This window comes from Callithrix jacchus, chromosome 15 (assembly GCF_049354715.1).
Source record: "Callithrix jacchus isolate 240 chromosome 15, calJac240_pri, whole genome shotgun sequence".
Taxonomy (NCBI): domain Eukaryota; kingdom Metazoa; phylum Chordata; class Mammalia; order Primates; family Cebidae; genus Callithrix; species Callithrix jacchus.
Window position 1 is genome coordinate 44189964 of NC_133516.1, and position 26598 is coordinate 44216561.

The following is a 26598-nucleotide window of genomic DNA, read 5'->3' on the forward strand; positions in this document are numbered from 1 at the left end:
GCCTCGGTATGTTCTATTTCTCAGCTAGGTAGTTCTGCAAGAGTGTTCACTCTGCGATAAATCATTGAGCTATAGGCTTAGAATTCATGCACTCTTCTGTATGTATAATAAAAAATTAAAAAAATAAGGAATATGGCTCAATATACCATTCCAAATAAATGAAAAGGAATATCAAGCTGTCTTCTTGGCTTTGCATTTGTGGTCAGCATAAACTGAGGCCAGCAGTGGTCAAGGATAACTTGGTCAGTGCTTTCTGATGTGTTTCGCTGTCATTTCCTTACCCATACCCCCTTTTCCAGGGTTTCTGGGGTTACTATTTAACAAGATCCTCAGTGCAAGGCAGTGAAATCTCCTTTTGAAGGAATTTTTAAATTTAACCTTGGTTTTGGAGATACAGTCTTTTCCAGCTTAGTTTTCTTTATGACTTTTACATCATACCCTTTGGTTAGTTATCTAACTCATTTACTTAGCTCTTCTCCAAGGCTCCCGAAGAGTTTCCTCCTTCTGCTAACTTGTATAGACTGGACAGACGTTATCTCTTTGCATGTTTTAAAATTGTAGGCTGGGTGTGGTGGCTCACACCTGTAATCCCAGTGCTTTCAGAGGCCAAGGTGGGTGGATCACAACATCAAGAATTTGAGACCAGCCTGGCTAATATAGCAAAACCCTGTCTCTACTGAAAATACAAAAATTAGCTGGCATGGTGGCACATGCTGGTAGTACCAGCTCCTCGGGAGGCTGGGGCAGGAGTCATTTGAACCTGGGAGGCAGAGGTTGCAGAGCCGAGATCGCACCACTGCACTCTAGCCTGAGCGACAGAGAGAAACTCCATCTCAAAAAATAAAAATTAAAATTAAAAAAAATGTAATTGTTGCAAGATACATGATTTCATTTTGCAACTCAAAATATAATAAAAAGTGTTTTAAAAAATCTTGGCTGTGTTATTCTGACTTAACTATGTGCCCCTGAGCAATCAAAGTTTTGTCATACCTGGAAGACATATTCCCACCATTTGTATTACCAGTTTTATGCTCTTAACGCTGGATTAAATGTTTCTGCATGGAGTTCAGTAACTACTGGGCAAGTTAGTGTAACCCTTTTGAACTTAATTTCCTCATCTATAATGAGGATAACAACAGTTCTCTCCTCTTATAGTTGTTGTGAGATTTAAATGAGGTAATACATGCAGAATGCATGGCATAGCAGAGTTGCTCAATAAAAGAGAACTCTTTTTGTAAGGCCACAAAAGGCAGGAAGTACTGATGCTTTGCACCTGCAGACTCAAGTAAACAGAGCAAGACATGTTGTCTAAAGGGGTTGTTTTGTAGAGAACAACTGGCAACCTTTCAACCTGGTCCTATTGGAAAAGTAGCTGTTTCCCTAAAACCTCAGTCAGCTTCCAGGAAAGATCAGCCTGGTTTAGTGACAGAGGCAAATAAAGCAAACAAGGCTACAAAATGTTTAATTTCTTGCAAACCTAGGTGATTATATTGCTGACAGGGCCTGAGGAGCGACTAGAGTACTCCATATCTTAGAGAAGCTTGTAAAATGCTTTAACAAATATATAAGAATCATATATAATTGGCACACACTTTGTTTGAATGCAAACACTGCTGTTAAAGTGGTGCTTAAAAACAGTTTGTTGGCCTTCTCTTCGTACAGGAGAAACATTTCTCTCGTTTACACTACTTACTTGCTTAGCAAACCCTTATTTATCCTATAATGCAAGCGTAATCTGTCCAACATGTCCAAATGCCCACGGATTCTGAATTAGTGAAGTCTGAATTAATGGAATTTTAGGCAGTCTCTCATGGAGAACTACGAGCATTTGAAAACGACCCACTCCAACAGTTTCAAGAACACTCTACAAAAATTACCTCTTCCCTCCCCTTTCCTATTTATTCTTGTTGTGTTTCAGTTCTGGCATTCAAAGGAGACAGAGGAAGACAGACCCGAACGTATATTCTTAGGACATTTGAATATTTATTGAGAAGCCACAGTTTTCCACACTTCCATAACTGTAGGCTTTATATAAGGCAAAAGCAAGATGGATCCACTACTTTATATGGAAAGAAATAGCTCTGCAGCAAACCCCAGGGTTGTGCAGTTACAGATCAAAATGCAATGTACATGACAGATATAAAAAACAGTGTGGAACAAAATAATTTAAATTATGGTTACAATCTACTGAAGGAAATATCCACATCTTATTATAAACACGTTTTTAGTCTAGGATTGTAATTTAAATATTCATTTTTTTTACATACACAGTTATTGAGACATAAAAGCAAAATAACATTTAAGAGGAGAAAACTTTGACAGAAGACAGTTGTTCTGAACCGTGTGCTTGATGTTAAGTCATGACAGGATTGACCCCCTTGCCATGGCAATTAAGAGAATCAATCCACTGGTATGTAGCCATCCTCTTTTTTTTTTTTTTTTTTTTTTGCTAATTATATGAGTAAATGAAAGGATGGTTAACAAAGACACAAGGGGTTCACTTTTTAGTTTTAGGGGAACAGAAAGAATCACAAGTTGATTGTTGGAGACTTTCCTTTTGTTTAAAAAAAATAAAAACACAAAGCAGACCTATGTGTTTTAATTAATTTATTTATGTACTCATTTAATTAACTGGCATCCACATATATGAAACAAAGAAGTAAATGTACTTGATGTACTCACCCTCACATCCACTTACCATCAATGCACACACAGTACATGAATGAAGCATCATTGATCTTTGCTGATAACAGGGACACACCTAGTGGCTAGACTATGTATTCTCCGTGAACAGTATTTAAAGAATGGTGCTTCATATTGCTTGTAAACATATAGACACGGAAATCAGGAAACCAGTGGATACGAAGGTCATTTGCTAATCTTGGTACCACATAGCTAAAATGGCAATTGTACTGATAAACATCTCATGGGCATGGTAGTTGACAGAAAATTCCCTAATGGGTTTCACTAACAGACTAAGGACATGCACTGATTACAGGACTCTGTCCCAGCGGACTCTAGGACCAAATGGTCTAATCATCTTCTTCATCTTCCTCATCACTGTCCTTCATGCTGATCCCCTGCAGTCCCCCACCTTCGCTCACTGATGCTGTGGCTTCCTCCACAGTGAGACGGTTCCGGATCGTTTCATAGGTCTTGCTGTTTAAAGTGGAGTCCAGGACCCCTTGCAATCGGAAATCTCTATATGTTTTCTAAGGAGAGAAAAGATAGAGTAATAAGAGAGATCTCATCTCCATGATAGGGAGGGAGAAGGTAAAAAGCAGGTATGGGTGTGAGCGCACTGACCTTCAGCTAAATATCACACTTTATGCATTGTCAAATAAAAAGCCACTGCACTTAGATTTCAGTTGTATTGAAATTCACTTGTATTGAGATTCTTTGAATGACAGAACATGAGAAATAGTGACAGGATAAACTATATTAGATGAGACAAAGCAAAGAACATAAGCTTGTGTTTATTCAGTTCCATAAAGGGAAATGTTCCATAATTGTTTTGGTTCATTTTTGTGGACTGGTTCTTTCTCTTAGGTTAGTGTAATGTAATATGATAGACAGTGGAAGGAGCTGTAACATATAAATGATGGATTAAGTGATTATGGTATTTTGTGATTTCTGTTGCAGTCTGGTTTTAGTATTTTTGAGTCTTATAACTGCATGAGCTGTACTGATATCCCTCTGTCTCATTCACAAGACAGACATATGTATGTTGGTATATGAAACCTATTACAGGCAGCAGCAATTATGAGAAAGATGGAGCACTAATGCCTCATCAATATGTTGCAGGCATGTGACTCATTTCTTATCTCCTTGGTAAAGAACTGTATCTATTCTGTTCACAACTTTATGGTCCAGGGAAGAAATTTGGCTCTTTTTCAAGAACAATGGCTTGGTATTACCGCACCACAAGTTCTTTCTTTGTTCCTTCAGGCGGTTTCTCTCAGATTTCCTTAGGTATCTCAAGGACTGTTTTTCTAGAAATCCTTCAGTGTTAATTGAATATGACCAGAAGCATCTGGCTGTTGTCTACTTCACAATTTTTTTTTAAAAGGTCTCTCTCTAACTCCTACTCTCCTCATCATACTGCATATCATTTTAGCTACTGTTTGTTTCTCCTATTGATATAGGAAACTTGCTAAAGGGGCAAGACAAGGAAGGCTGACATACATCAATACCACTCCCATCATTATTTCTATTTTTAATAGTCCATCTAATGCAGTCATGGTAGCAAGAATCACAATGTCAACCCCTCTTGAAGGTCACATGTTGTAATCACTGTAGAGTTAATGAGTGAACCCAGTTTGGCTTAATGAAGTCCAATAACATAAAAGTTATCTGGTTTAGACATTAAATTAGGTTATTCTCAATCATGCATCAACATGCAAGGCTCGCTGAGAATAGGAGGCTAGACAGCTACTTGTTTTCACTTTGATGGGGAAGGGTAAGAGACTGAGTAAATGTTAGGCATGCTGTGGACCAGATTTCCAGACAATTAACTTAACATTTTTTTTGTACTTTTCAGTCACTTGTTCTGTTGCCACATATTGTTGCCAGAATATAATGGGGAAAATAAAGGTAAAAAGCACTTGAGTATTGTTTCTTTTATTCAAATTTGAGAGCAGTGTGTTTACCAACTAGACTTTCAATGCCTAAGTGCAGAGACCACATCTAGTCATTTTTGAATCCTCCATCTGGAAATATACAAGTAGGGGCTCACCTAATATTTATCCAATGTTGGATGAATGAATAAATGCTTGTTGAATAATGAATGAATGGATGAATAAAAGAAGTGGCTGTTGGTGCAAGAAAACCAATTATCCTTGGAAATTTGCCCTGGAGGGGGAGGCCTCTGGGTGATGTTTTTGGTTAAAAGGTTGTGAATTTGGCTTCATAGTTAAGAGTTGTGGCATTAGTTAAGTGGAACCCACTTTTTGCTAAAGTGAAGGGGTTCCTTTGGCAGTGACATTTCTGTATCTCTTCTCTGTGGCTCATATCACTTTTTTTTTTTTTTTTTTTTTTTTGCAAAAGGCTAAGATTAAACCTCTCCTCTGACTTTTATTTTTCCTTCATAAGATATTGCTAATTTCCAACATCAGTCTGGGAATAACAGTAATGGGAAGATAATTTTTAATTATTAAAATTACACCTTCTTTTGATGTCTACCCAATAAGGGTCAAACAGAAAATTTCCCCAAAGTGTATTTATGCACAGAAAATGGAATTCAAATGGTCAGGCGGCCACTTGACTATTAAGCTGGTCCTAAGAAACTGAAGTAAAAAAATGTGAAAATGAGGCTGGGTCCCTAGTCTGAGTATATACATTCCTTTTTTAAGAGCTGTAATACACTGCTGTCTATAACCTTTCCTGAGCAGATGCTTTGTGAGATCAAATGAAGATAATAATAATTCTCCTTAATTACACACAACGGAACAGCAATTGGTTGTAAGTCAGCACTGGGGTAAAGTGCTGATCCAAAAGAGACTAAGAAATGGGGTGGGGGTGGGGTGCCCAGGAGTGGGTATTGCAGGGACTTTTGGAAAACTGTTAAGAAATAGACATTCAGCTACGTTTATTGTTAAAATATTTTAAAGGACTCTGTGCTTTGAATGAGATTTTTGCATACGAACATTTTAAAACCCTCTATGGTGAAGCATCAAATGGAAACTGAAATGATCAAAAACGTATTTACCCCCTTCTGTGATCTTATTATTTCATGTAAACCACTCAGATTTCACACTGAAATAATTATCATTAGTCCAAGGTGCACACACAAGAACAAGGAAAAAAGCCACTTTCAGGGTATGTTATCTCCCTTTTGTGATCCTTTACATTTGATTGTATACACACACTGTAAGAGGAACTACTTCAACTAACTATGAGAACAATATTGATTTGCATTCTGATAATAGTCACAGGACATATTTAGAAATAGCTGGGGGTAAATATTTCTATTAAATTAATAGTGGCAAAATTTTATTTAATTAAACCATAAATGAAATTGGCAATTGATGTGATTAACAGAATGGCACCAAAAGCCAGTTTTTGAAAGTCTAATGCAAAGGACACAGTGGCCTCTGCAGTATTTTTGCACGGTAAAAACATAAAGTATTTTTCCTCTCTGGAAAAAGATATCAAATTCATTTGTATTAAATTCGTTTTGCTGTCCAAGCAGCACACTTATCAGGCATCACTAAACAATTGCATGGGTTTTTCTTGTATGAGATGCTATTTTATATGTAAACTAATATTTGTGGTAAGCAAGCTCTGCAGCTTGCCAATAAAAAGTATTTCAGTAAGCTATTTGCAAAGAAGAGTCATTATTTTTTTTCTTTTACCTTTACCATCCTAATTAGTGTTTTCAACTGATAAATATGAAGCTGTAAGTCCATCCGGTCCGTCAACCAGGTGCAGATCACATTCATGGAGCTGTTGTACCATTGCTGAAAAAAGAGACAAAAGTTCTCCAGCCAACACATCATGGAGCATTTATAGGGCAGAGAGGAAGCAGGCAATGTTTGAGTACCCCAGTCTGTTCCAGGAGGAAATAAAACGGTTAATAGAGATTAATGAACATTAATTTATACAAAATTACAAGGTACTGGATACAAGACTAATCTAAGAAAGACCAGTTTGGACTTTGAATCTAATAGAAGTCTTTCATGATAGTCATTTCCTGTGTTTCAATTCATAGAGGCCATCTTTTGCTCTTCTGATGATCTTTTTTATCAGTTAATTTTATACCAGTTAGATACAAGATACTGATTATTTTCTAATGTCATTGTCTCTGGTGCCCAGAGAGATGAGAGCTTCTCCACTGGACCAATTGATGTTCTTTGCCACTTACCGTTTGAAAATTCCACACCCTGTCTGCTAGAGTACAATTCTGGGAATTGGGCTGAGCGCCTTAGGAATTTAGGGGCAAGTTTATCTTCATTTACCTGATTGAGGAGTGCTGATCAAGACAACGAATGAGGATTTCTCTTTAAGGGCCAAACTGTACTCTGGGCAGCTTACGTGCCCTTACATTGGTTGTGCAATCTGTTTTAATCTTAACACCAAAAAATTATGGAAGATGAGAAAAAAAAACCATCTACAAATGAGCTCATTTCAAGCTGTTGAAATCATACTTCCCCTTAAGGGGGTTAAATTTTGCTTCTTGTCTGTGAAAAATGCTTGAAGCTGTGTCACTTTAGACTGCCACCCCTGTGGTGCAGGAAGTCTCTGGTGCAGTATAATTTTGCAGTACTGCTCATATATTCATAAATCTCACTCAGAGACATATGAACAGTGTTATGAAGTGTCAGTATGAAAAAAAATCTAATCTTTTAAACTTCACCAGGTTTCATTACGCTCTGGCGCTTATACCAAACAATTTACAAATAAAATGAAAAGGTGTGGATGGACCTATATACTTATTTATAGGGCATCTATATGAACTGTGCACAGAAAAGATGCAAAAAAGAAAGACTGGTTAGAGAATTGAGATGATGCATACTCTCATGCTAACCAACACACACGCACATGCACACGCGCGCACACACACATCGCACACCAGTGGGGATTCGAAAAGCATAAATAAAAACATGTTTCTGATGGTAACTCCACCCTTTCTCACCTAAAGATCATCCAAAATCAGTTTATGCCTAACACTCACAGTTTTTCCGAAGCCTTGTTTCTGACTTAATTTCTTTTAAAAAAAATTAATTTAGGTTTTTACTTGCAAGGTAGAACTGCCAAGTTTCACCTTGCAAGAAACGACACAGTCTCAGCCATGGCGTACAGAAGCCCTCTTTGCAATCTTTCATTTCGAGGCTCCTTCCTCATCAGAGCCAATTGTGGCTCTCCTTGGAGCCCAGCCGCAACAGAGACCACACTACCCCAATCGAGGCAGCACTGCAGCCTCACAGCCAACTTCTGCTCTTTTAAAGATCATGGAGGCGAAACTGTCAGTTTTAGGAACCTTCTGTCCCTCCCCAGGGAGCAGGAGGGGTAGGAAGTAGGAAATTTTTTTTTGAAACTTACAGTTCACTCCATGGAGCGAGGGTGTTGGCTGGGGTCAAGCTGCTTCAGGCATGGACAGGTTTTCCCCTCTAGGGGTGAGAACATTTTACTGAAAAATTTTTTTTGGTAGTGGTTGTTGGGGGGTGTTTTTGGCACCTCCTGCCTTGGGATTCTGGAGCTTTTGCTGTCACTGCATCTGGGTTTGTTAAGAAGGGGTGCCGGGACAGGGTGATCACTAGGTCACTGGTATTCCTGCAGCCCTACCTTACTCCTGGCAATTGGGGGCTTTCTTGTGGTAACCTCAGGCCTCAAATTCCACATTTACTGGCTGTAGCTGACATGTAATCGGGGGTGGGGGGTGCTCAAACGATCTATTTTGAGAGCTACAATCAACCTCCCCTTACCCCCAGCCTCCTGGGATTAGAAGATGACCTTCAAGCAATCCTGGCAACCTCCTGGCCAAGCCTACCATTCCAGGGTCTCATGATGGGTACATCTCAGGGACACAAAAGAGGAGTGTGGCACTCTGGCTTCTAGGCAGAGGTGGCATTTTGCTTTGGCTGTGACAACAGGCAAACCGGCGCTGGCTTATATCACTGCCAGCAAGCCTTGTGCAACATGCCTTTTTCTCTTTGCTGAGAGACGTGCCACCTTTCGGGGAAAAAAAAATAACGCAACCCCCTGCCACCCCTCCATTTTATGTAAGCAGTTCCCACTCTTGTAAATGGCTTTTGGATAGTAAAAAAATAAAAATAAAAATAAAAAGGTAGGAGACTATCAACAATCTTGCTCGGCTGCTGAAAGGGGTAGGGAGGTAGAAATTGCATACAGCGATGGATCAGTGCATCACACACAGCCTCCCACCCCAGGAGAACAAGAAAGACCTGGAACATCCATGCTTTCCTTCCTGGATCTCACATCTAGCAAAAGAAGTGTAAAAAATGTATGATGCCCCATTGGCTACACATTTAAAGAGGCAAAAGGGAGTAAGTCACTCCTTTCCAAACCTTATGCTCAGGAGATGAAATTGGAGGCACTTTTGGATGCAGCATAGTGCTAACTTGGTTTTTCCAGAAAGGCGCTTCAAGGCATTTGGATGTCGGAAAAAGCAGGAGGCACTGCCTTCTAGAACTTCAAAATGTTAGAGGTACAAGGTATCTTCCACATTATCTGTTGTAGAGGAGGAAACAATGGCCCAGAGAGGTGAAGTGACTTGCCCAAGGTCACACAGTGAGTGCCTCCAGAAACAGCAGCTCTCCAGGATAGCCACTGTATTAAAAGAGCAGACTGCCTTCCATTCCTCCTCCCTAAGGGCTGGAGTAGTGTGTTTGCTGGTCATGACAGCCGATCTTGCACACATCTTCCCAACTTCGCATTTAGGGATATCACATTGATAGTCAGAAATAGGCCTTTGTGGGGGTTTTTCATCATGGGAGTTGGCAAATGCCACAACCAGGGCTTTCTCCCTCCCAGGAAGCCAGTCATTAAACATTTATCAGCAAAATCCTTGGTGCCTGGGTTGTTCTGCTCTTCCTCACAGGGGCTCACAGTGCGTATTAATCGGGTTTGCTTTATTTGAGATGGATGGGAATGCAGCAGATTTGTTTTGATTCTTCAAAAGGGGAAATAAATAAAATATTTTAAGTGCTCCCCATTTTGTTTAGTTCTTGGTTCAGATATACCTTTTCCAGAGCTAACCTAACACCTGGGCACTAACTTGTTGGTAAAATAGACTCTAAGTCTGTAGAAAAAAGAATTGTGGGCTGACGACATGTACTAAGTATTCAAGTGCAATTTCAATTTCTCTACTGCCTCATGCTAATTCAAGTATATTAATTTGAAGCTTGCTAAATAAAGCTACTTTAATCCAGAAAAGCACTGAAGAGAGAAAACCCCCAACAGCCTGGGCACCTTTAAAATATGCCCTCTGGTGATAATTCTGTGAAGGTTTTGAACTTGTCACCCAAAAGGATGCCCCTTATAGGTGACAACAGGGCCCTTGGAAAGGTGGGGACTTCTTCAGTGGCTGAACTAGATCTGAAGGCTCTATTTAAAAGGAGCTGGAAGGCTGATCTAAAAATTTGCCATTTAATTCTTCCTTCTTTCCACAGTGTAGTGGTTCAGAGCACAGGCCCTAATACCCAGCTGGGTTTGTGATCTTGGGCAAGTTACTTATGTTCTCAGAGACTCAGTTTCCTGAGAAATTGGGGACTAACTAGCTTCTTTCTGATGAGTAAATGAAATCATGCTCATAAAGCACTCATGACAGCATTTGGCACATGATAAAACCTCAATCAATGTTAGCTACCACCACCTCCACCACTGCAATAATCATCGTCATCATCATCATCATCATCATCTTTCTCCTCTCCCTCTACTCAACCTGAAAGATTCCAAAAAACAAGGGAGAAAGCAGAACACATTACCAGGGAAAGCCCTGTGGTGGTGAAGAAAACTATTCCCACTGGAATATTTCTGGAATTGTATGCATGCCTTACAGGACACACAAGTAGCTCCTTAACCACGCAATTGTGTTGTAAGCTTGTTTTCTGGTAGATCATCACCCAACTTTTGGGTTCATAAAGCACATTTTAAACTATATTGACCCAGATTTAAGTCTTGAGTTAAAAAGATTCAGACACAGAGTGAGTGATTTTTCAAACCCTGTGGGGTGAATTGCAGCAGCTTCAGCCTATGTCAGCTACTTACTAGCTGGGTAACCTCAAGGAAATTACTTAACACTCTGACCCTTGGTCTCCTCTTGGGGTTAATACGAGTACTCACTTCATGGGATTACTGGGAGCATTAAAAGAAATCATTTATGTGAAGTGCCTAGCAGAGTGAGTGTCACATAGTAAGGACTCCATAAAATGTACCCTCTGTTGTTACTCCTCTCAGAAACATCATGGATATATTTTCTTTTTTTGTGACAGTCTTGCTCTGCATTCAAGCTGGAGTGCAGTGGCATGATCTTGGCTAACTGCAACCCCCATCTCCCAGGTTCAAGTGATTCTCTTGCCTTAGGCTCCTAGTTAGGACTATAGGCACGAAGCACCAGGTCCAGCCAATTTTTTCTATTTGTAGTAGAGATGAGGTTTTGCCATGTTGGCCAGGCTGGTCTCAAACTCCTGACTTCAGGTGATGTGCCCATTTCAGTGGCCTCCCAAAGTGCTGGGATTACAAGCAGGAGCCACCACACCCGGCCCATGGACATACTTTTAATATGCAACAGAAAGACATCGTTTTGATCTTCCTTTCTAGCAGAAGCCTAGATCATTAACAGCCTGATGCACTTGGGTCACCCATTCTGCCCTACAAACATAGCGACTTCATGTAGAGAAATCCTTCAACGTGAAATGTTTCTTCTCTAACATTTGGGTTCACTAAGGCCAGGATTAGGGTGAGGCAGTGAGGCAGGGTTTTATACAAGTTCAGGATCAGATCCTGTCTTTAATTAAAATTTTGATATTTCTGTCATCATGGATTTTTTATTTCTGCACTAATTTTGATTTTTCAGAAATGTTATATTAAAGTCTTATCTTACTATATTTTTTGACTCTCCCTTAAATTTTGAGATTGAAAAGTGGCTCATTTTCCTCTCCCTAGTCCCACTCTTGGGTTCACTGTTCCCCTGGAAACTTTATCCCCTGGAAAGGATGTAGGTTTGAGAGACAAGATGAATAATTAACACCTTATTGGACAGTATAGGATTCACAGAACATGGGCTTTCATTTAGCTCTGGATAATATATCATCAGTTATATAGAGTATTGCAATAATGATTGCTACTGCAGTTATGTCTTCTGTCATCATAGTCACCTCCATTTACATGAGTCTTAATTCCTGATCCCCAAAAACTTGATGTTAATTTGGTATCCTAAAAAGACATTACTGTTAATGGTACATTTGTTTTCAGAACAAGCCATATATCACAGATGAGTGGCAGTGGAAACAAGGACTAGTGGCTGAGAGGAGATAGAACCACTCACTGTATTTTCATACTCACTTATCACAAGGGTAATTTGTCCCTTTAATTTACACAAACCCCTGTCAGACCAGACTATTCCATAGGACTTTAGAGTCTACTGTTTTCAGCAAAGTACTACTTTGTACAGGATTCTTAATCCACACCCATATGCACTCACGTGCATGTACAATTCATAAAAATAACTGCCTACTCATTGAACATGGAGCCTTTATAATGTGCAGGGGATGCACAAGATATATTACAAGCATTATATAGTTTAATCATTGAATTATATAGTTCAATCATTGAATTGAACTCAAGATGTTGACACTATTAACAGCCTCGCCTTGTGAGAAGCAAGAAAGCGAGGCGAGGGCGTTGATACATAAGGTTACATAAGCAGCCTGTGGTACTTATGCATCACAGAACTATCAAGTGATGGGACAAGTTTCAAGTTGGTTATTTACCACTAAATCTGTATAAGTTGTTTGCATTCAATTGGTACTTTATAAAAGTAATGGATTGGTTACACAGAAACAGCTCTAGTCCTAGGTGTCCCTAGAGCAAATTCATTGAGCTCCGAAGTTCTCAAAGAAGTGTGGGGGTAGGACAATGCTGTCGAACCTGTTTTTCTCAGAGCCTAAACTTGGCTCGGTGTTGAAAAGATTCTACATTTTATGAGCATAGGAAGTTGCTAAGGAGAGTGTGGGGACTCAGGGACATCCCCATGGAAAACCACTCAACAGCCTTAAGAACTGATAGATGAGAGACAATCATTGCTGACTCTTAAGAGAAATGATCAGAAAAAGGTGAATAAGGCTTAAGGCTACCACTTCTTAACTAGCATTAACATATTTTTTTTCTTCTCTCTATCATTCTACCTCCAATCCTTATTTTATTTTAGGTTGGTAACTCATCAACTGCTAGTGAGAGAAACTAGAAAAGTTGCCTTCATCACAATGATTAAATATTCCTAACAGAGTTTCAGGGATAGAAAAGCTAACATGGATCAAAATTTCTGAAAAATTACATATCACATGCTTTAAAATTTTTAGTGAATATGGAGAGCAAAATGGTAGAGCCTTTTCATGTCAAGGGAAAAAACTGTGTATCATATAAAATTAAAGATGTCATCAGGAAGCACTAAGAGAAAAGAATTTTAGGCAAAGTCACAAATTCAGTGAAAATAGTCTAGTCCAAACTCAGTTCTTCCTGTGTTGCTTTTTTCTTCACAGGAAAATTTTACTGAAGAATAACATATATACTGTAGTAAGTACTTTTAGCAACATACATACACACACACACACACACACACACACACACACACACACACACACACTCCCAGCAAGACGTGTTGCCCCATGCCTATAAGTGAGGGAAATATCCCAATATCATAAAAATGAGCTCTTTAAAAAATAATGGTGTTTGGCCTAAGAACCAATAATCATACCACGCACAAACACACATCTTCACACACCTTTTGTGATTGAAAACTTGCGACTCAGTCCAATATATCTCCATCCTGAGTGATAGCTGAGATTCACTAGGAACTGAGTTCTGTTAGTTCATTTCTGAACACGTATTTCCTTTGAAACTGGCTTGCTTAAGCCAACTATATTAGGAAGACAAAGCATTAAATCCCTGGGCAGTTCATCTCTAAATTCTCAACAGTGCTGTAGTTAAATCTTTATCATTATCCATAGTTTCACTTCACAGATGAGGAAACTGAGACTCAGAAGCAAAGTGGTCTAGTAGCTAGCAAGAGATGGAGAATCAGCTTAAAATTCTGAGAGGTCTTGTGGCTCAGGAAATGACCCAGACCAACTTGTGTTTGGATCCTGACAAATTCCTAACCCCCCTGTGCCTCATTTTTCTCATCCAGTAAGTGGAGCTAATAATAAAACCTACTTAGGATTAAATGAGTTATTTACATGCCGAGTGCTTATAACCATGCCAGGCACATACTAAACATTGGGCATTACTATATGAGCCATGCTATCCTACTCTACTTCACAAATAAGAAATCACATCTCCTTGAGTGTGAGCTACTCAGAGTTGTACAAAACTTTCTGAGCAGCAGGCCAGATACAGTGGCTTATGCCTGTAATCCCAGCACTTTGGGAGGCTAAAATGGGAGGATCACTTGAAGTCAGGAGTTTGAGACCAGTCTGAGCAACACAGTGAGACCCCGTCTTTACAAAAAATTTAAAAATTAGCCAAGTATGGTGGTATGTGCCTGTAGTCCTAGCTACTCAGGAGGCTGAGGTAGGAGGATTACTTGAGCCCAGGGGTTTGAGGTTACATTGCTATGATTGTGCCACTGCACTCCAACCTGGGCAACGGAGCAAAGTCCTATCTCTGAAAAACAAAAAACAAACAAAAAAACCCCACCCTTTTTGAGTAGCTTCTGTTTTTCTAAAACTACCTGAGCAAGCAGGTAATTTGGTAACTGCTTGGTAATCAATGGGTGATTTTTGAACTGAATGTTGGAGGATTTTTATCTTTTCTTGGGAAAGTTCTCTTTCTCTAACCCAACACAGCCACACCTCAGAGAAACTGGCACAGTGTCTTGCCTAGAGGGTCTAATGAAACAACATTTTGTTTGTTGGCAAAGAGTCAAAGAGGAAGGTAATACTTTGACCACGCCCATGTGACTAAGTTCTTAATTTTGTTTTGGTGACAAAAGTGAACTATTATTTGTTAAGGGAAAAAAAAACCCTACAACCTATTTAAATTACTGTATTGAAATACTGTAATGAAATATTTTATGTTTGAAGCTTTTAATGTGTATTTCTTCCTTACAAGTTAGGTAATTTAAGAACATGTGAAAAGCATCATTCAGGGTTTCTTTACACTTCCACCAAAGTCCCCGCAGCTTCGTTAACCTAAGCCAAAGTTCCACACCCTCCTGGGTCTCTCAGGTCTAAGGATCACTGGGGATCTGGTTGTATTTGGTGTTCTAAGCAAAGATTCACAGAGGGTCTGACAAAGCAACCCTGGCACGTTTGAGCCATCTATGCCAAGTGGGCAAAGCACTAAAAGACCGCACACAGTTCATAGCAAGTTTTCAGATTTTTCAAAGCTCCCCAAGGGCTGAACAAATACTTTCTAAAAGGGCATATCATCCAAATGCATTCAAAAACTAGTACACTGTTGAAAGATGCAATCTTCTGCCTTGAGTGTTGCTATAATTCAAGATTTCATCCTTCAAAAGCAACTGCTCTTAAAAATGGATATTTCCCAGTCACAGCTTTAGGACGTGCAGCTAACAGCATAAGGTTATAAGTAGACACCGAAGCTCTAATCAGACACCAAAATCAGAGGATATAGATAACCTTCCCAGGTGCCCTAAGAGTCATTTTAAGTTGAGGCTAGAATTTTTTTTTTTTACATCCACATTTCTTTGGATACCTAAAAAGCCATCCCACTGGAGTTTTTACAAAGCTATCAGTGCTGTGGCTCTTCAGGGTGGCTGGGTCCTAAAGTTTGGATGGCATCTCCCTGAGGACTCACTGTTGGAGCAGTCTGAGACAACATGCTACCACCACAGTTTCAGAGACTATGGCTTTCTATGACTTGCTGCTGAGAGAATTCAGCTTTGCCTTTAGCCTTTTCTCATAAGGAAGAGATAATGCAAAAGACAAAATAATTTAAAGATATATTTAAGTTGTTACTGCTTAAAATGTTTGCTGCTTTTATAAGAAAGTGTAAGGAATTTAGCATTTGGGAACATTATTTTAACCCCTTTAGGAAGAGCCTAAATATCTTGATTTTTTAATTAAAATAAGCAGTTATCTACTCATGACCAAATTTCAAGTCTCTAAAATGTGGAAAAATGTTCAACAATAAGTAATTCTTTAGCATCAAAATTTCAAATGAATGAATAAAGGTATGAATCCGTATGTGGACTCCTGACTTAATGCATTGCAGCCTTCTAACCCAAGTCAGTCCTGTTGCATGGGGGAAATCTCAAGGGGAGGTAAGAGTCCAGAAGGATCCTTTCTAAAAGGAAATCAAGCAGGGGAGTTTAATCCAAAGCTTAGCTTACATGAAAAATCTAGGGGTTTCCCTTTGGAAGATACACCTTGTAGGGATTTTTTTTAGCTAGCCAAAGCCTGAATACAAATAAGCATATAGCTTCTGAATCAATCTTATTGTCTGAAACCCAACAAGTCACAAAATCCCCCTTTATCCTACCCAATCCCATGTTTCAATATGGTGGCCGGTCATCAGTGAGGAGGTGTGAGAGTCTCAGAAAGGCTATCTTTCCTAATAATCATACGATATTGCTGGAAATGGTAGACCCTCTTCAAATGAGAAAACCAAGCCAAAGTTCAACTCAATGATATCAACTGAAAGACACAAAGACAAGATGGGGAAGCAGAGGCACTGCTGTGAATTTTCAATTAGGACCACTACCTCCCACCCAAAAGCAAATAATACTCTTCCAGTTTCCACAACCTGAGTAAGTGCAATGATATTTACTCAAAAGAGGGACTTTTTTTTTGTTTTGAGAAAGAGTTTCGCCCTTATTACCCAGGCTAGAGTGCAATGACACGATCTCGGCTCACCGCAACCTCCGCCTCCTGGGTTCAGGCAATTCTCCCGCCTCAGCCTCCTGAGCAGCTGGGATTACAGGCACGCGCCACCATGCCCAGCTAATTTTTTGTATTTTTAGTAGGGACGGGGTTTCACCATGTTGACCAGGATGGTCTTGATCTCTTGACCTCGTGATCCACCCGCTTCGGCCTCCCAAAGTGCCAGGATTACAGGCTTGAGCCACTGCGCCCAGCCTCAAAAGAGGGACTTTTGAGTATAGATACAACTCCACTTTTGACTATAGATGCCAAAAAAAAAAAAAAAAAAAAAATTGAAAGCAGGATCTGGAAGAGATATTCCCACATTCATGTTCATAGCAGTTTTATTCACAATAGCCGAAAGATAGAAGCAACTCAAGTATCTATCCGAGGATGAGTGGATAAACAAAATGTGGTGTATGCATACAATGGAATATTATTCAGCCTTAACAATGAAGGAAATCCTGTCATGTGTTACAGTAGAGATAACCCTTGAAAACATTAAGCTAAGTGCAATAAGTCAGTCATAAAAAGATAAATACTGTATGATTCCACTTACATGAGGTATCTAGAACAGTCAAATTCATAGAAACAGAAAGTAGAGCAGTGTTTCCAGGGGCTAAGGGGAGGGGGAAATGGGAGTTGTTTAATGGGTAGAGAGTTTCAGTTTTGCAAGATGAAATGACATCTAGAGATCAGTTGCACAACACTATGAATCTATATACTATTGAACTATACACTTAGAAATGGTTAAGACAGTACATTTGTTCTTATGTGCTTTTATGACAATTAAAAAAAAGATAGGAAATAAAAATCACTTCCCATACTTAAAACGAAACTATGAAACTCTGCCTAAGAAAGAACAGATACATAGCAATGTACATATTCTAATCTGACATCCAACCATACTTTTAAAAAGGAAAAAAAAATTCTTTGTAAGATGAGCATGGCCATTTCATTTAATCCCGGGACTGAGGCAATATCTCAAACTCTCAAGGCTCCACAGAGTTTTGAGATGACGAAGAACAAAGAACAAATCTGGTAGCATTTGCTCAGTCATTTATTTGGTTTATTTAAAACATGCCACGGGGCCAACATTTCTAAATCTGTGAAATAGAATTAAATGAAACTCAGAGATGAGAACTGAGAATCCTCATAGAGGACTGGGTCCAAACAAGAGAAGGATGAATTTTTTACACTGTGTACCTCACATGTTTTCACCGAGACTCCCCTGCCCCTTGTCAACCAGCCCCTGCTCCAATTTTCTGAGCACAGATCTGCTCAAGCAATGCTCAGCCCTGAGACCCCAGTTGCCCAAAAGGGCAACAGCTCTCCATCCAGAATCACTCCAACCACAACAGACTTATTAAGGTTTGGAATGTGTGTTCAGGAAGCCCTTTTTTAGGAAACAATTAAGTAGAATTAGGCTAATAATGCAAGGCAGGCAAAGCTTTTGCCCTTTGCTGAAAAATAACTCCTACGTGGAACAGTTATACTAATAAAAATCATGTATTTCTTAAATGCCTCAAAATGATCTTTGCACCAAGCTCAGCAATTAACACTACCCCACTGAGGAGCATTTATTCCCCAGGCTTGGGAGGATTAATCTCCCTGTTCGCCCAACCAATGTCTTCTGTTGGTGAAAATACAGTGTGAGGCTTTGGGGGTCTGGGAATAGAAATTTCTGCAAGCGGGAATTTTGCAGGAGGCTTAATTCCCTTCTCATCTCAGAGGGTTGCAAGGTGGGAAGGAAGGGTTGGGAGCCCCCCACCAGGCCCAAAGAGAGGCCACCCCAAACTCTTTTCGGGCCTACCTGGTCTTGACCTCAAGGGAAGATGGGAAGGCCTTTCTTCAAGTGGCCTGGGCCTTGTCTACTGAGGGACTGTTCCCAACAACCCCAAACCCACTCTCCTCCTCAAAGTAGCCATTCATGGGCCTTCCTCTGGGCCATAAGCAGTAGATACCCCAGCGCCAAGCCTGGGCAGGAAGTGACCGCTGGGCAAAAGCGGGACACAGACCCTCCCGTCTGATGCTTTGTCTCCTTGACAACACCCCAGCTGGTGGCCCGAGGCACAGGCTTAATTTCTTTTCTTTCTCTGCCCACCCTCCCCGCCCCATACTTCTTTCCCTCTTTCCCTACACGCAAACGTACGACATCCAACATAAAGTTGCCGAAATAGCAATCTTGTCTCTGAATATATAAATTGCAAAAATTGATATGAATAAATCTGCAAGTAGCACACTGATTGTGGCACATTTTATCAAAAAACGGCGCTCGGTCGCTCGGTGGCTGGGGAGGGGGTTGGTGTCATTACACATACAGAAAAACATCTGCAAACTCCCAGTTTCTTTACTTAGAACTGAATGGAGGCATGACCTCCTGTTCCTTGCCATGAACCCTGAGTTCACACTCATATTTTACATGTTACAGGAAGCCACAGCTCGCCCCAGGGGTGCTGCAAACAGACACGCAGAAGCCAGATGTAGCCCCCCCACTCCTTAATGCACCTGAAGAAGCCGGCAACTCGACATTCAAAAGCTGACATGCTCGTAGCTTAAGGTCACTTCAGATTTTGTAAAGAGGAGGACAAAACCAGGAATGCTTCTAGGGCTGGGCTGTCAGCGGGGAGGCAGAGGGATTACAAGAAACCTGTGACTCTGCCTCTTTCTGCCTTTGCTGGTAGTTTTTTTGTGTGTGAACAAGTGCCATACAACAGATTGAGCCTCGTATAAAGGCCTGAGACTGTGCAAGGGTTCCCTGCTGGGCCTCAGCTGTGCTTGCAATTAGCAATAGGCACGGAGTGATTATTGTTGGGGTAGCGGATGGCAATGCGAAGTGACAAGTTTTATGGGGGAAGTTGGGAGTGGGGATGCTCTGCAAGTTTCTCTTTCTTTCTTTTTTCTTTCCTTTTTTCTTGTTCTGCAAAATACCCTTCCTTGGGAGGCTGCAACCTCCTGTTTCAGTGAAAGCTATTTTTCTTTTTCCCTCATCATTCAAAAGAGTCTTAACAAAATTGTTGAAAGAATATTTTTCTCAGTGCTTCAGAATGTGGGTTTTCTAGGTCAGAGCTTCCTTGCTGCCCTATTTAATGTCAGAAATACCCATTTGCCTCAAATTAGCAGAGAGCTTGGAGTTGAGGGCAGGAGATTAAGCATACAGAATTACTCAGCAGGTGACAGTGGGGTGGATTTGGGGGTTGAGAAGTCTTTAAAACTGACTACAAGACGTTATATACTTCTGACAAAAGAACATAGTAATCCTACCTGCTTGCTTTAACTACTGTTGTTTGCCTATTATTATGTGCTTTAATGCTCATGAGAGCAAAACTATTGCCGATACTACTCAATTACCATAGTAACTCACACCAGTGACCTCTTATCACAGGGCTCCCAGCCCAGCTGAACCAATCCAGAGAGTTTGTGTCTTTTTATTTATTTAAACGGTGACATATACTTGGACTGGAAAGCTCCAGATAGAGTCTACTCCTCTCTTTGTCTAGGATAAGAACTTGTTTTGAAATTTTGAGTAAGCGCCTTTCATGCTTTGATTCTGAGGTGGTTCGGAAGTTTATGGATTTGAGGCCATGGAATGCCTTCAAAAACATGAAGACACTGAACAATGCCCAATAAAAAGAAAAGAACATGTGTACATCAGAGACCAGCAGCCTCCCAGCTGCAGAAAAAGTTATGTTTCCCACTTGGGTCTCCAGCTATGGTCTCTCAAAGTTTGGTAGGAGGAAAACTGGAGGTTCTTCCTGGGGCACCGTTGCTATCTTACCCTATCAATGGACTAAATACAAACAAGACACACTGACTACTCAGAGGGATTTCACTCAAAGTTTTAAAAAGGAATTAAAAGTGACATTAGTATACATTTTTATTTTTTGAGACAGGGTCTTACTCTGTCATCACCCAGGCTGCTGTTACCCAGGCTGGAGTGCAGTGGTGCAATCACGGCTTGCTGCAGCCTCAACCTCCCTGGGCTCAAGGTGATCCTCCCACCTCAGCCTCCCAAGTAGCTGGGATGACAGGCATGTACCACCATGTCTGCCTAAGCATACATTTTGCTAACTTTGCATTTTTCACTGGCCTGTGAATATATATGTGAATACATATATGCATACAGTATGCTGTACTCTGCATACTATTGGTGATTCTGATTTGTTGTGCTACATTAGCATATTAAACTCCCTGAGAAGTCCTGTAGTAGAGAAGACCATTTAACTTAGTGTTTTTCTGACAAAATAACTATTCTTCTTTTTCAGACAGATTCTTACTCTGTCGCCCAGGCTGGAGTACAGTGGTGCAATCTCAGCTCACTGCAACCTCTGCCTCCCAAGTTCAAGTGATGCTTGTGCTTCATATGCCTGAGTTGATGGGATTACAGGGGAGTGCCACCCCACCTGCCTAATTTTTGTATTTTTAGTAGAGATGGGGTTTCACTGTGTTGGCCAAGCTGGTCTTGAACTCCTTGCCTCAAGTGATCCACCCACCTTGGCTTCCAAAAGTTTTGGGATCACAGGCATAAGCCACTGCGATTCTTCATGAGTCACTCATTAAATTCTCTCAGGATGTTTATGTCTCATTGAATCTGATTTGGAAAAAGGTTCTATAGTGACATTAATAATATTACAATGGCTCATACCTGTAATGCCAGCACTTTGGAAGGCTTAGGCAGGAGGACCACTTGAGGTCAGGAGTTTCGAGGCTCCAGTGAACTATGATTGCACCACTGCACTTGGCCTGGGTAACAAAGTGAAACTCTGTCTCTAAAAAAAAGTAAAAAAATAAAAATAAAAACCCAAAAAACTAGCAGTAATAATAATAAAAGTAGGCAGGGAATAGTGACATGTGCTTATAGTCTCAGCTACTTGGAAGTCTCAGGTGGGAGGATCACTAGAGCCCAGGAATTTAAGGCCAGCCTGGGCAACAAGTAAGATCCTAGTGTCTTAAAAAAAAAAAAGAAAATATTTAGTGAGCACTTATTATGTATCAGGCACTGTTCTAACCAGTTTATATGACTTAACTTCATTGACTTCTCCTAACAACCTTAAGAAGTAATGACTTTTAAAATCCTATTTTACGTTTCTATGGTATATAATATTTATATGAATTTGTTCTTTATGAAAAAGGAAGAAAAAGAAATGTAATCTCATATGTAATAAATTGGCTTTTAATTTTTATGGTACTTTTCTTGTTTCTGAGCCTTCAGAGATTGTGAAGCCCATGGGTTCCATGATTTTTTTTTTTTTTTTTTGACACAGGGTCTTTGTCACCCAGGCTGGAGTGCAATCTCAGCTCACTGCAGCCTTGACCTCCCAAGCTCCAGTGATCCTCCCACCTCAGCCTCCCAGGTAGCCAGGACTACAGGCGTGCAACACCATGCCCTAATGTTTTTTGGTATTTTTTGTACAGATGGGATTTTACCATATTTCCCAGGTTGGTCTCGAACTTCTGAGCTTAAGTGATCCACCAGCCTTAGCCTCCCAAAGTGCTGGGATTATAGGCATGAGCCACCAAGCCCGGTAGATAAATAATGTTTTCTATAATTCCATGAATGCCCTATTAGTATCAAGTTAAATGAAGAGGCAAAAACCTTCAAAACCCTCCCACCTTTGAACTCAAGGTACCCAAATATCAAAATATACCTTCCCCGCTCTATCTCTTTTGATTAGCCTCCAAAGGCCCTGCTACCTTCAAAGAATCTAACTTAGATGTCAAAATCAGATGTGTGCTTATCTGTATAACTTCTGAAACTGCTGAGGGTCTAAGAAATTAAATAAAAATTTAACCAGTGGTCAAATCCTGAATGAAAAATGGAACATGGGCCAGACACCAGCTGCTCTAGTAGCCCTGGCTCAACAGCAGGAACAATCACAGCAAAATCAGGAAAATTTGATTTTGTAACATGTTACATAGAAAAGTTTTGTAGCAAACATCAGAAGCTGACACCTTACTTTCTGCAAGCAAACAGGGGAACCGTGAAATGTATGAGAAAAGGAATTGCTCTCTTACGTACCTGAATTTCTCAGTTCCAACCATTTCTTTCTTTAACAGACATAAATAATGAGCCCAATGTGATTAAGCCCCAATCAACTTCTAACGAAGCCTTGAATGCCACCTGGGTCTCCCAGGGCAGGTGTGCAGTTTGGGCATTAACAAACTGACCACTGTTAACAATACCTTTTACTGGGGCCTATTTTTCTCTGGATATGTTGGGGGATTTATTCATAGGCCTCCTTGTGTATTGAGAAAATGGACCCCCATGCCTTTAGCCTCCATCCTCTCAAAGGAACTTCCTGTTTTGAGAAAACGTATAGTGACAATCTGAATTTGCACTTTCAAGTCATCTCAATCATTTAAAGCTCGATTGTATCAAAAAAATTTCAGTTTGGATGGCACATCCTACCACCCATTATCCATGTGAGCAGTGTGAATAATTTATCTGAAAACTATTCTCTGATATGCATACAAGAACTTAAGATGTAGGAGAAGGATTCAGCGTATGAACTGAATTCAGATTGTTCACGAACAGCATCTGCCCACTCCCCTGATCGCTTCTTAGGTATGGGAACTGCATTTAGAGTGAACTGCATTAATTCGCAAGCAGATTGACGTAAGCAACTGAATAAGAAATTTGCATACCATATAGAAATGATTATAGAAATCATACTCTAAAATAAGGATTGTAACTCATGTACAGAACGGAAAGATAAAGTGGAGTGCCAACTTTGCCTTCTTAAAACAGGGTTGGTTAATCATATTAGGGCTAATTCCATAATTTGCACACATTAAACTTTCTAGAGTCATGAATCATTAGAGTTTTGTGAGCCAAAGTTGAAGTTCTTACTTAGGAAAATTCAAATTGAGTTTAGGGAGCTGGTTTCCTGGGCTGAGACAGTTTTCCTCATTACTCTGTATATGAAAAAACATGGTCTACGTGTGCTCGTAATTTCCAGGCTATTACAGGGAAAAGATTCAGGTGAATAGGTAAACGGAATGCTTTACGTCAAACCACACAGCTGGTTTCCAAGCAGATAATGAAAGGACACAAATATACTATCTAGAAGGTACTGTCTGAAATCCCAGAATTTGAAGACAATAAGACCCAACAACTCTAACTGGGTTAAGAACACTTTCCAAAGTCCTCTAAGCAGTTTTGAAACTAGATCTATTTTGATTCAGTGAACATGAGCTCTTTGGGGAATGATTTCTCATAAGCAAAGAGCATGATCTTTTTAGGAGCTAGATATGACACTGAGTGGTCCCTAAAAGCAGTCAACAAACAAGGACTGGGTGCAGGGACGATACTCAGATGGTGGTCCAGGAGCTGGGAGGGGTGTTGGGTTTCAGAAGAGAACGCAGAGCGGCATGAAGGCTGGAGAAGGGAAGATGGCAGCAGATTGGGGAGAGCAGGGCAGGCAGCACAGGAGGATGGAGACGGCATCTTCATTTCCTAGGAGGAAACATTTGGGTGTCCATAGTAACTGCCCAATTAAGGGAGTCCAGAAAACAGGTTCTGATGCCTGGGGCCCAGGAATTAGGAAAATAAAGACAAAGTGCTGCTTTTTCAAAGTTAACATGTGTTTTCACTATGTACAGCTGGGTTCTGCCTCCAATGGCGCCCTTTCCTTTTGCTTTATTTTTACTCTCAGGAAATCATATTCCCCTCTTGCTACTTCTCACTGAATATGACTCTATTTTTTTTCTCCTCATGGGAGGGAGAAAACACACACACACACACACACCCCCTACACACACTTGCCAGATCACTTACCCAAACCTTACCCTGGGGAGCCAGCCATCTCATTTCTGTAAAAGGCACAAACCTCAGACCATTGTCCTTATACAAGATACACATTCAGCATGCTGGGTGCCCTCGAAAGCTACAGATGGTTTGGGATCCACCAGCCAGGAGGCAAGAAGTCTGCGTCAGGTCCCCCATTGAAGTGTTCAGATGGGTCTAGGGCCTGAGCACAGAGAGTTAAACCATAAATTAGCTGTGAGTTAATATGTGAGGCCTGGATTACTCTGCCTTGCCGTCAATGCTTCCCGTCCACAAGGCTCCCTCCCCCTTCCTCCCCACACCCCCCACCCTTTTGAGGTGACAGAATAAGAAATTAAACACTTGTGGGTTCATTCGAAAGAGTGAATGAAATTGAATAAGCTCTCAGTACTTGAGGCGCACAGCGAGCGCCTGAATGGGGCAAACCTCCTAAGTTGAATGGAGTGTCTTTTGGGACCAATTTGTCTCTTTTCACTCTTTATTCTTCCCTTTTTGCTGACAGATGTACAAAGGCGGAACTGCGCCGTGCAGCTTATCCGCATGCACCCACAGCAGCTGTCACTTTTGTCGAGCAAGTTAATCAAGCAAATGCCACCATATCCCACTTTCTATAAGGAACAACATGTTATAGACAGTAGTCTTGCTAGAAAGAGACTTTATTTTAACTTTGATTGGCTTGGTTCCCCCACCCCTCCCGATGCTTCCCCTTTTTCCCCCCAGAGGAGGGGGAAGGGGGGACTTTGCCCAAGCCAAGGATTTGGCTATGACAATGTCAGATTTCATAATAATATTGTGTGTGAGGCTGGAGACGCATTTGGAGTTCTTTCCTAGGGATGGAGGGATGCCCCAGGTCTGGGTTTTTTGGAGTGTGCTATTGTTTGTGCTGGACTGTTAGGCTGCATGTCTCAAGTTATAAAAAGAAAAGCCGAGGGCAGAAAATAGTATTACGCCACAAATGTCTTGGATTAATTTTATTCTTTTTTCCTTTGTAAAGCAGGTTGTGTTATTTACATATTTCTTTTGATAAGCCTCCTTGCCTGGCCAAGCTTACAAAGACTGTGCTAAATACATAATAGCATTTCTTTGTGTATCTTGTTGTTAGTGAGTTCCTTAAGTTGAATGCCCAAATTTATTTCTAATGTGCACCAACAAATGCAAGCAGGCTTCCATTTCTCTAATTCTGTGTAAGCCAAGTGGGGAGCCTTTACAAGAATTCCCTCACGTCCACATCCACTTACCCTTCTGCCTCAGTTACCACTATTCGGTGGTGTTCAGAAACCACAGGCAAGAGTGAATTTCATTAAACGGGATGCAGTGCTGACCTCAGCCACTGCCCCTGAGCCCTCAACCTGAATGCCAAAACCAGACATATTTTGAATAAACAAACTCTTTAGAAACAATGCATATAGACCACTTCCCAATGGCCAAGGGATTTGCCACTTTCAAGAGTTGGTTAACAGCTGACGATCTATCTGGTAAGCTCTTAAAAGTTCCAAGAGAAAAAACAACTCTCTTTTTCTTTCTTCTTTTCTCTTTCCTTTCTTTCTCTTTCCTCTCTCTTTCTTTTCTGCTTTTTCTTCCTTCCTTCCTTCCTTTTCTCTTTCATCACCTTGTCACATTGTTTAGTGTAAGCTTTGGTTAGGAATAAGAAAGGACTTTGGTGATATCTGATCACAAATTTTCACATTACTGACATCTTAGGCATTATTGGATAATGACCACCTAATGATTTAGTTGCAACTTCATTTCTATTATGCACAGTTTGTATAACCATGTTATTCTATAATTGTAGATTACTCACCTCCCCTCTCCATAAAGTATTGCTAATCTGAAACCTCATAGTGCCATTGAAAACTTAGCTATGTGGGTAGCTTTAAAGAGTCAACAGTACCTCATTGGAAAATCTTGAGCATTGTTGTTTAATAACACCACTGTGTCAAGCTTTGCTTAAGGAACTTAAGCTGCTACCCTAAACCACTTATCAACTGTCTGGGATGTAATGGTATTGTGTTACCATCATTTTACCCCCCAAATATATCACAAAACTTTATTCTTATGGGATAAAAGATCTTAGAGCACAGAGGGAGAGATGGACTGAAAGCTGAAACCCACCCCTTAGGCCTAGGCAGAAGTGGAGTTTGCAGCATATATGGTATGCAAGATTCCTTATTGTGCTGTAGTCCCTCTCAGCTGGGGATGGGGTTTCACTCTAAGTGGGTTACAGAAGGGCTTTCTGGATCATCCATCTTT

General features: G+C 40.5%; 1 protein-coding gene across 25 annotated transcripts in view; it reads right to left on the bottom strand.

Moving 5' to 3' along the window:
* Positions 1-1961: 1961 nt before the first annotated feature.
* The window catches only part of CADPS (calcium dependent secretion activator), a 481539-nt gene continuing 456902 nt past the window's right edge, over positions 1962-26598 (bottom strand). For all 25 annotated transcript variants that reach the window (XM_035276026.3, XM_078351389.1, XM_078351390.1 and 22 more), the window contains 2 exons: positions 6354-6458; positions 1962-3212 (listed from right to left, as the gene is read on the bottom strand). In XM_035276026.3, the coding sequence (XP_035131917.1) occupies positions 3033-3212; positions 6354-6458 (285 nt within the window). In that variant the 3' untranslated portion in view covers positions 1962-3032. The remainder of the gene's footprint in view (positions 3213-6353; positions 6459-26598) is intronic.